Below are 11,047 nucleotides of genomic sequence, written 5' to 3' on the forward strand. Positions count from 1 at the left end.
ACTCAAATATACAAGGAGTTAAAGCAATTGTATAAAAAATCAAGCCATTCCCCAATTGATAAATGGGCAAGAGACATGAATAGGCAATTTATAGGTAAAGAAATCAAAAGTATCAATAAGTACATGAGAAAGTGTTCCAAATCTCTAATAATTAGAGAAATGCAAATCAAAACAACTCTGAGGTATCACCTCACACCCAGCAGATTGGCTAAAATGAAAGAAGGGGAGAGTAATGAATGTTGGAGGGGATGTGGCAAAATTGGGACATTAATGCATTGCTGGTGGAGTTGTGAACTGATCCAGCCATTCTGGCTGGCAATTTGGAATCATGCTCAAGGGGCTATAAAAGAATGCCTGCCCTTTGATCCAGCCATACCATTGCTGGGTTTGTACCCCAAAGAGATCATAGATAAACAGACTTGTACAAAAATATTTATAGCTGCGCTTTTTGTGGTGGCAACAAACTGGAAAAGGAGGGTATGTCTTCAATTGGGGAATGGCTGAACAAACTGTGGTATATGCGGGTGATGGAATACTATTGTGCTAAAAGGAATAACAAACTGGAGAAGTTCCAGGCGAACTGGAGAGACCTCTGGGAACTGATGCAGAGCGAAAGGAGCAGAGCCAGAAGAACATTGTACACAGAGACTGATATACTGTGGTAAAATAGAATGTAATGGACCTCTGTACCAGCAGCAATACAATGACCCAGGACAGCTCTGAGGGATTTATGGTAAAGAAAACTACCCACATTCAGAGGAAGGACTGCAGGAGAGGAAACACATAAGAAAAGCAACTGCTTGAACGTATGGGTCGGGGTGGACATGATTGGGGATGTGGACTCGAAATTACCACACCAATGCAACCACCAACAATATGGAAATAGGTCTTGATCAAGGACACATGACAAAACCAGTGGAAATGTGTGTCGGCCATGGGTGGGGGGAGTGTGGGGGGTGAAGGGGAAAGTAGGAGCATGAATCATGTAACCATGTTAAAAATGATTATTAATAAATGTTTTAAAAAAATAGATGGCTCAAAAATCTTCCTTCCATATAACTTTTTCAGTATTCTTTTGCTATACCCGTCTCCAAGTTTTCCTTTGCCTTATATTCATTTTTTCATTTATTCAGAACTTTTTTCTTATTTTTCCTTTACATACCAAATTTGAATTTCTATTTCTACTTGGTACTACTATTGTAAATCTTCCACCATCCTCCCAATTTTGTTAGGACTTGCTTAAAAAAAAATCAGTCTGATTTTAAGAAATGAAATTCCTATTAAGGGGTACTCCCTCTATCAATAAAGACAAGCAATTTTTGTGCAACTTAACAAGTCTTAAGAGAGTTAACTTCAATATTGAGATGGTGTCACAAGTAAGGCATGGATCAAAGTCCTTCCTAACTATGACTTATATTTTATCATTACATTTATCCGCTATTAAATACATACTTTATCCATTATGTGCTTTAAAATAACAAGATTGAACTAGCATTGTACATCTTTATTAGTAACCTAGTAAAGATGGAAGTAATTGTGTCTCAAGTCAATGAGAATCAGTCCTACCCCTTTCTCTTACCCAAACAATATACCTCCTTTCCCAATAAGAATGTTTAACAGCATCTTTCCTCTATTCTTCTGAGCCAAGGACCTCCCCTCCTACCCACTTTTTGTCCTACTTTTCTGTAGTCACCACTTATTGCTGAGGGATTTTTTTTTTTTTGCTAAAGGAATTATCACTACTTACACATAAAATGGAGTACATCATTTCCCCACCTCTTTCCTAGCACCATTTGCCTAACTTTCTATTGCTACATTCTTTAATAAGAAAAAATACTGATTGTTTTTAAAAAGGTCATGGATTTCATCCAGTGAGCATTTTCTTCCTTCCCACTATCCAATTAAATTCCCCATGAAACTTAATTTTTTGCCCCTTTATGAACTTAGTTCCTTTTATCACAGTTGAATTTTTTTTTTTTAACCCTTGTACTTCAGTGTATTGTCTCATAGGTGGAAGAGTGGTAAGGGTGGGCAATGGGGGTCAAGTGACTTGCCCAGGGTCACACAGCTGGGAAGTGGCTGAGGCCCGGTTTGAACCTAGGACCTCCTATCTCTAGGCCTGACTCTCACTCCACTGAGCTACCCAGTTGCCCCCCAGTTCAATATTTTTAAAAGCTGCCTATATAATTTTTTTTCGTTAGTCTCTTGTTAAATTTGCCTTTCTTGTGATATCATTAGTGTTTTAAATTACCTGCTTGTTACTTGGGATGATGGGTTTTATAGGAATACCTCAAATTCTTCTCTTTGAAAAATCATCCTTTTTTCATTAGGTTCAAATCTGCAAGTTTAATTTGGGCTACAGATTAAGGTCCTTTGCTTCATGCAATGTTATTTTTTATCCTATTTCTTCCAATGATTTTGTCAGTGTAATAATCTTATTATCTTAATTACCTCTTTCATCCTTGAAAGTCTTCCCTTCAGACTGCTTATAAAATGTTACTGAAAATGTGGCATTTAACCATTATATGCCCTGAAATGTAAAGTGTAGGATTTTTCTGGTGGTGATCTGTTCAATTTCTTGCTGTAGTCTCTATTCAAACAATCTGGATATTTAAAAAATAATTTTCTGCAAAGTTATGTTCAAGTTTTTTTGTCTTGTTCTTCTAGATCTATGATCTCTGTAAAGTTCTTTGTGCATCTTTTCTTAATTTGGCCCACATAGAATTCATTTTCTTGTAAATTGTTGGATTTTGCTTCTAATCTGCCAAATTTATCTCCTTTTCATTATTTTTGTGTTCCAAATCTGCTATTTCTTCTCTCTCAGAATTTCTTACTTCTTTGGAGTAATTCATCCATTATGTTTGGAGCTTTATTAAAATTTTGAAACAAATTCTATGGTTCTCATTTGTGATAGAAGTACCACATAGGAAGATAAAAAGCAAGGAGCAAAAGAACAGGAGTGTATGGGAAGATGGCTTCATTTAGAAGGTTTTTTGGGGGGGGGTTGCCTTCAGTTTATTACCCTATATACAATTATATCATTTTTTCTATATCAGTTCCTAAAATCTAGCTTCACTTAATCATACCTCTTAATAGATTGTCAAATGCAGTGTGGGCCAGGAAGTTCTCCACTATCTTCCACTCCTCCTGAATTCTACTTGTCACCTCTTAGGACTTATGACCAGGACAATGAACAGGAAGTGGCAATTCCATAAGATTCCCAGAATATATAAAAAGAAATCATAATTCTCACAAACCTAAAAGTCCAATCCAATCCAACAAGCATTTATTAAGCGCCTATGTGCAAGGCAATGGGGATACAAAGACAAAGTAAAAAAAATCCCTGCCCACAAAGAGCTTACATTCTAATGGGGGAATATGATATATATTGTACATTGCGGTTGCTCCTTCATATACTTTTTTTAATATATATCAATAAAAATTTAAGTTCTTCAAAACATATAAAAGAAAAATCCAATCATTAGTTTAGAAATGGTTTAAGATTTACAAATAATGCTGATTTTACCTTCTGCATTATTAAATTCCCAAATTTCAAAATGACTTACATCTGTGAAAAAAACAATTAAAACCAAAGAAGTATTCCAAGTGATTTAAAAAATAAAACCTCTTTTTTAAAATAAGGAAAACTGGGGCATCTTCCCCTAATAATTAATTTATAAATATTGTTATTACCAAGCCTCAAAATTTCTTAAAGGATTTTCTTTTGGTCCAGACTTGAGATTTTATGGGACAAAGGTACACCTTCTATCAATACAGATTAGCAATTGTTCTTCATCTTAGTCTCACTGTTGCCTGGGGTCACTGCATGGGAGGCTATGACTTGCCTAGAATCACAATACAGAATGGGTCAGAAGTGGGACTTGAACATCTTCCTGACTCCCAGGCTAACTGTCTACCCACTCATAGTATGCTGCCACTCAATTTGAACTTAGGTTTCACAAAAAGATAAATTTCACTGCATATCTAAGAGTTATGTGTAAGTTATAATTAAATGGAATGTATACAACCTTTCATGATGTATAATACACAGAGAAGAAATTCAAAGAATTCAACTCATCTGGAATATCCAGTATGAATTTATTGATTTGTAAGATAGGCACATAAACAGATACTCTAAAAATCCTGGGAAGTTTCTTTTCTATACTACTGACACAAACTAAACATTATACAACCTTTTCAACTCTTTACTTCTACTTATTCAACTAAACTACTTAATTGGCTAAAAGAGCAACACTTTTGAAGGTTGGTTTTAGTTGAAGTTGGTTTTAGATAAATTTTTGAAGTATTATAATACATAATTTTCAAAATTAAATTTGCTCTTCAGGTGGAGGGGGGGGTGGTGGTGGTGGAGGAGGAGGAGGAGGTGGGGGTGGAGGAGGAGGCTCAATAGTTTCCATAAGCTTCTTATTAGCCTCTTCATTGTGACGGTTTTGACAATGGGTTAAATGTTTCTTAAAGCCTCTTGGGAAATTGGATTCAAAATTACAACGTGGACACTTGAGTAAACTTTGCCCATGGGCTGCAACATGATTTTTAAGGAGAGATTCCAAAAGAAAAGCCTTTCCACATATTGTGCATTTATATGGGCTATGAACATTATGCTTGTTAACTAAATGATGCAAAACGGCACCTTTTTTCATAGCACGACAGCAACAGATCTTGCAAAAATATTTTCCTTTTCCCCGTTTCATGTATTTTGCTATCTCCTCTTCAGAAATAAAAGCCTCTTTATCATCTGTAAACTGCAGTATGCTTTTGGGCTGATCAGAAGGATCCATTTTGTTCTCTCTAGTAAAATCAACCGATTCCACATCAACCTGCTCTTGATCACTGTTAGATTCCTGGCCTTTGAGATCAAAGAAATCTAAATCTGCTTTTCCACATTCACTGCTACTAAGTTCTGTGTCAGAGTTCTCTTGGTTGTCTTTCTTGAACTTCTTTTGACAAGGATATAATGCTTCTTCCTGAGCCAAAATGTCATCTTTTTGATCTTCTATGGCCTCTGTTTGGATATCATACTCACTAGATTCAACCAATTTCTGAGATTCGGGGTAAAGAGAAACAGATTTAGGAAGCTCAGAAAATGGGGTATGTTTCCTTGATTCTGGGAAGAGAATCCGTTTCCGGGGCTCCGAAGATGATAATGTTTTGGGAGACTCAGGGAAAAGGGCAGATTTTCGGGGGTCAGCATCACCAGAAATACTAGGTTTTCGGGTCTCTGAAACCATTTTAGGATGTTCAGATGACCCAGGAGGACCTGGTTTCCGGGATTCAGGGAAGACAGGTTTCTGAGGTTCAAGAAAAAAGGAAGACTTCCAGACATCTGGAGACCCGGGAGGTATGGTCTTTTGGGATTCAGTAAAATCATTAGAGACAGGTTTCCAAGGCTCTCCAGAAATAGAGGGCTTCCACTGATCAGAAGAAACCTTCCAGAGCTCTGGTGATACTGAGGATTTCTGGTGGTCAGGAGACAATGAAGAGCCTGATTTTCGGAGCTCAGGGGACAGTGGGGGACCTGGCTTACGGAGGTCAGATAACACTGGAGGTCCTGACTTACGGAGGTCAGGGGACAACGGGGGAACCGCCTTTCGAATTTCAGGGGACAATGGAGGACCTGCTTTTCGGAGCTCAGGCGATAATGGGGGACCTGCTTTTCGAGCCTCAGGGGACAATGAGGGACTTATTTTACGGAGCTCAGGGGACAACGGAGGACCTGGTTTACGGGACTCAGGGGACAATGGGGGACCTGGCATACGGAGTTCAGGGGACAATGGAGGACCTGCCTTCCGGGCCTCTGGGGACAATGGGGGACCTGCTTTCCGAGCCTCAGGGGATGAGGGACTTGGTTTACGAGGCTCAGGGGACAATGGGGGACCAGTTTTACGGGATTCTGGAGAAGAGGGGCCTGGCTTCCAGAGTTCAGGTGACATGGGAGATGTCTTTCGAAGTTCTGGAGGTCCAGGTTTCCAGGCCTCAGAAGATGTATTAGTTTTCCATGAAACAGGTGATACAGGGAAAGGCTTCCAGGATCCAGGTGACATAGGTGGACTTGGCTTCCAAGGACCAGGTGACAGAGGTAAAGGCTTCCAAGGTCCAGGTGAAACAGAAGGAGCAGGCTTAGCAGTCTTCCAAGAGCCAGGTGATGTGGAAGGAGTAGGTTTCCAAGGTCTAGGAGACGTAGATACCACAGGCTTCCAAGGACCTGGTGATACTGCTGGGGCTGGCCTCCTCGGCTCAGGGGAGACAGCAGGGGATGGCTTCCAAGACTCGGGAGAAACAGCTGGTGATGGCCTCCTGGGTTCAGGAGATTCAGTCAAAGCTGGTTTCTGGGATTCAGGAGATGAACTTGGAGATGATCCCCAAGGCTCAGGGGAAGAAGCTAGAACTGGTTCTTGTGGCTCTGGGGAAGTTGACAAAGGAGTTCTCAGTGTCTCTGTAAAATGAGAAAGCTTCTGGGTCGAGGGATTAACAACAGGAGACTTTTGTGGCTCAGGAGAAACAGAAGCAAGTTTCTGTGGTTCCAAAGAAGCCAAAGGGACAAGTTCTGGGGATTCTGGAGAAGGAACAGGGGAAGGTTTCTGAGAGTCAGGAACGACAGGTTTCTGTGACTCTGTAGAAACTCCAGAGGCAGGTTTCTGGAGCTCTGGAGAACTAGCAGGGGTAGTTTGAGGTGATTCTGGAGTTTGAATAGGAGCAGGTGTGGATTTCTGAATCTCAGATGAATTAGACATTTTCTGGGACTCAGGAAAGAGAGAGGTTTTCACAAGTTCTGTCTCCTCCAACTGTTTTTTCTGTTTATCATCCCACTTATCTTTTACTGAATGTTGGGATGTGATGTGATAGTACACATTGCAGTACATTTTGCTAGTAAAGAAACATTTGTGGCAATGAAACAATTTTGCAGTTTTCTGGTAAAATATCATTTTACCTAACCCACCAGCATCCATTTCATCACAATACTCTGGATGGATGGTTCCCATATGAATTTGTACATTTTCATAATCTGTGCCTTTGAAACTGCAGTGATCACATTCCAAAAGTTCTGGTTGTTTACGAAGTTCTGGAAATACTTCCATTTTTAAAAAGTCTGTTACAACTTGCACAGGTCCTTTGAAATCACGTCAATGTTGCTGAAATAAAGTAAAAACCATTGAGTTATAATTTATTCTCATATACTATTTTATTATTATTTGAATTCAATTCTTTCCTAACCCATTCAAGTTACATAATTACAAGTAATAAATATTTAAGATGATACATTTGCTAGATGTATATCTCCACCACAACTAGTGAGATACCAAAAACCCACTTCAACTAGAGATTTAGGTGATTCTCAAAAATCACAATGCATCTCAACCCAATGATTTTGGAGCACTGAGTAACAAATCTTGAAATGAAATGCAGAATTATTTTCAAATTATGGTCTAAATAACACAAATAATATTTTATATTTCCAGTCTTCATCAAAAATGTTAGTGAACTTTAATGATGGTGTCCTCTAAAAGATAATTTCACAGGCAATCTTTCTGCATAGCATGATGGTACAGTAGACTGTTACTAATAATGAAAATATTACAAATGTTTCTCTCCAAATTTAACACCCAAAATACACAGAGTGGACAATAAAAGGAGGTTAATTTTAATTAGAAGCATTATGATCACATACAGAATATCTCATTTGTCTAAGAAACAATGAAATTTTTCTCTCATTACCTATGTGCCACTTTTAACTAAAAATATTCAGATACCATTAAGATCGATTTCACAATGAATGTAGAGCTGCCCTGAAAATATAACAAAAATGTCTTCTTTTAATTAAAATGTTCTGTAAAGTCAAATCTATAGGTTTTCATGTTTCTGAATGTTTGTGAAATGCTATATTAACATCTTTCCATTTTAAGTTTCAATGAATCACAAAATCTCTATTAATTTTAATAGTCATTACTGACAGTGCCATTATGTATGAACTATGCCAGTATATGTAAACTATTTACAGGTCTTTTAAATTTTTCTGAAGGATGGAAGGATAAATGTCACCTGAGAGAACTGGAAAGTTTTCTTCAGAGTTTTAATTCTTTACCCCACATCTCCCCTTTAACTTTTTGTAGATCTCCCTGGCATTATCCAAAATTTTGGAAAAATATTTAGGTCTTCATTCTTCCCTATAATGAATAAATACAACATATATAACAAAAGAAATTTGTGGCACACTTCAGTCTCAAAAAAATATTCTTTTGTTATAAGGGATCGCTATCTAAGAGGAGGAAAAGGAAGAATATAGAGGGAAATCTAGATGATGTAAAAACAAAACATATCAATAAAAGATATTTCTAAAACCAATATATACTCAAAGTAGAAAACTTAGTTTTATAGATCTGGAGATAGATGATATCTCAAAGGTCAATCTATTACTTCTACCTCTCAGTTTAAAGATGAAGAAACTAGAAAGCTAGAATTATCTGAAGCCACTTTTGAACACAGGACCTCTTGTGTCCAGCTCTGGCTTTCTATCCACTGAGCCACCTAGCTGCCCCTTCTCTTAAGTTCATTTCAACTTCTATTCCTATATTTCTCTTTCTATCTAAATTAACATCAATTATCTCAATCTACCTATTTTTAACTTCTCTGATCAACCTCCAAATCTCTCCCATTACATCTAGCTGCTGCCCAGACTTTTTCATCCTTCTTGTCTAACCCTGATAGCTCTCACTTTAAAAGATTTCAGGCTTTTTTCTTTTCACACAAAGGTTAAGTACACTGTCTGGCTGTGTGCTCTTAAGAGTTGCCCACACATTTCTAAAAGCATTCTGCAACAGAAAGACTGGTAGGTAAAATTCTACAAACAGGGAATCCATAGGGCAAGAGAACAGAATTCAGCAAATCAAACCTTATAGTCTAAATTAAATATATGTCTACCTAAATGTACTTTCATATACGCATACATTTGTAATCCCTCCAAAGAATATAATGAATTATGCAAAGAATTTAGAAACACAGATTCTGGATTATAAAGGATAAGAAATAGCAAGACTCAAAAGAAAAGGAAGGTAAATGAAAGAAATGCTAATGGAATATGGTTTTAAATTTTCAAAGCAAATACTTCTCAAATAAGAGAAAGGCCAAGAAAAACAAATTTGAAAAAAGCCAAAGAGATAAGATTATTGCTGGAAGAAATTATATAGCAGGTTATGAAAGAAATCTTACCAGATGCCTCAAAACTGGTTTTCAAAAACCAGATATCCTACATGGCTTTTTATCTAAGCCACAGAATAGCTGGCCTTCACTGCACAGAGAAGCAAACATGAAGGATAGGGGTTGAATCTGAAAAAGTAGAAACAGAAGGGAGAATTAGACTGCTATCTTTGTTTCACTTTAAAACATTGGATTTAATTCTTTGCCCCTTTTTTAATTGGGCCTACTATAGCTTCATTTTATCTCATCTCAGTTGTATTCTCACTGAGGCAAGGCATCTTTCTACTCCTCCCTTAACACTATTAATTCTCTATCCCACAGCCACTATTCCAAACCTTCTCTTCCCTCTAACAATCACGACACTCTTCCTTCTCCATACTCACTTGAGAATCTTGCCTTATACTTCACTGAAAAAAATAAGGTTGTTGCTCCCTGTTCTCATTAACTCCCCACAATGAAGTGATCCTTCTCCCTGTTAAGGCAAACTTCTTCATATATAACCTTCATAGTCTTCAGCAGATGGTCCCCAACATCATCCCCACTTACTTTCTAATCATCATACTCTTATCTATTGATCCCTTCTCTACTGTTCAGGTCTATCTCACTTTTAAAGAAAACCTTCAACTTCATCCTAACATCCCCACTAGCTATCATCTTACATCTCTCTTCTCGGATATTCCTTGAAAAAACTATGCTCTGAAAACTCTCTGCTACTGCAACCACTCTCTCCAAAATTACCAATAACCTCAAATGTCATATCCAATAACACTTTTTTTCAATACTCATACTCATTCAGTTATCTCTTTACAGCTATTGACACTGTAGTCTACTTCTTTCTCCTGATTGACCTCTCCTCTCTAGATTTTTGTGACACTGTTCTCTGCTGGTTCTCTTCTTACCTGTCTGAGGACTCCAAGATCTCCTTTACTGGGTCTAGGAACATTTACATTAAATCCACTACTAAATGTGGGTGTCCTCAAGGTTCTATCCTGCACCGTCTTCTCTTTTATATCACACTCAGTGATATCTATCACAAGCTCTCAAGGTTTCAAATATCATCTCAATGCAATCTCTATGCAAATAATTTCTAGATCTTATCTAGTCTTAGTTTCTCTGATGAGCTCCAACATCAGCAACTACCTACTGGACTTAGATAGCACATAAACTTCTACAAGTCAATGTCCAAAATAGAATTCATTATATTACCCTCCCCTCAAGCTTTATCTTCTGGACTTGTCTATTTCTTTTGAAGATAAGACATCTTTCAGTCACCCAGGTTCAAAATTTCAATGTCACTTTCAGCCCCTTACTCTTAACCCCACATATCCAATCCATTGCCATATCTTTTTCTACAACATCTCCCATATATATCCTTTGTTCCACCCACACAGCTCCTACATTGATTCAACACTTCATCATCTCTCTTCTGGAATGTTACAGCAGCCTTTCAATTGACCTTACCACTTCAAGTCTCTCCTCACTTGCATCTATCCTCCACTGAGATGTCAAACCCCGCCCCCAAAGCTTCAATCATGCTACCTACCCATTCCCTTCCCCGAATCAATAAACTTCAGTGGCTCCTCCAGGATCAAAGATCTTGGTTTGGTCTTCACAAACAGAATTCCCAGGTGCAGACCTTTTTAGTCTTCTTGTACTTTATTCCCTTCCACAAACTCCATGATCCAGTTTCACCAGCCTACTTGCTACTCCTCACATATGCTTTTGTACTGACCATCCCCCATATGTGAAGTAATTTTCTGCCTCTTATAATCCCTTGCTTCCTTCGATACTCAGCTCAGTCACCTTTGGCAGGAGGTAGCGGCCCACCCCCCCA

General features: G+C 38.0%; 1 protein-coding gene across 1 annotated transcript; it reads right to left on the minus strand.

Annotated features, from left to right (window-relative positions):
• Positions 1–4,328: 4,328 nt before the first annotated feature.
• Positions 4,329–9,283, minus strand: CHAMP1 (chromosome alignment maintaining phosphoprotein 1). The gene is made up of 2 exons (XM_044667081.1): positions 9,226–9,283; positions 4,329–7,151 (listed from the first exon to the last, which is right to left on the minus strand). Exon 2 carries the CDS (start codon positions 7,095–7,097, stop codon positions 4,329–4,331), a length of 2,769 nt encoding a protein of 922 aa, XP_044523016.1. The 5' UTR covers positions 7,098–7,151; positions 9,226–9,283.
• Between the last annotated feature and the right edge of the window lie 1,764 nt (positions 9,284–11,047).

The sequence above is a fragment of the Gracilinanus agilis genome, chromosome 3 (assembly GCF_016433145.1).
Source record: "Gracilinanus agilis isolate LMUSP501 chromosome 3, AgileGrace, whole genome shotgun sequence".
NCBI classification, from domain to species: Eukaryota; Metazoa; Chordata; class Mammalia; order Didelphimorphia; family Didelphidae; genus Gracilinanus; species Gracilinanus agilis.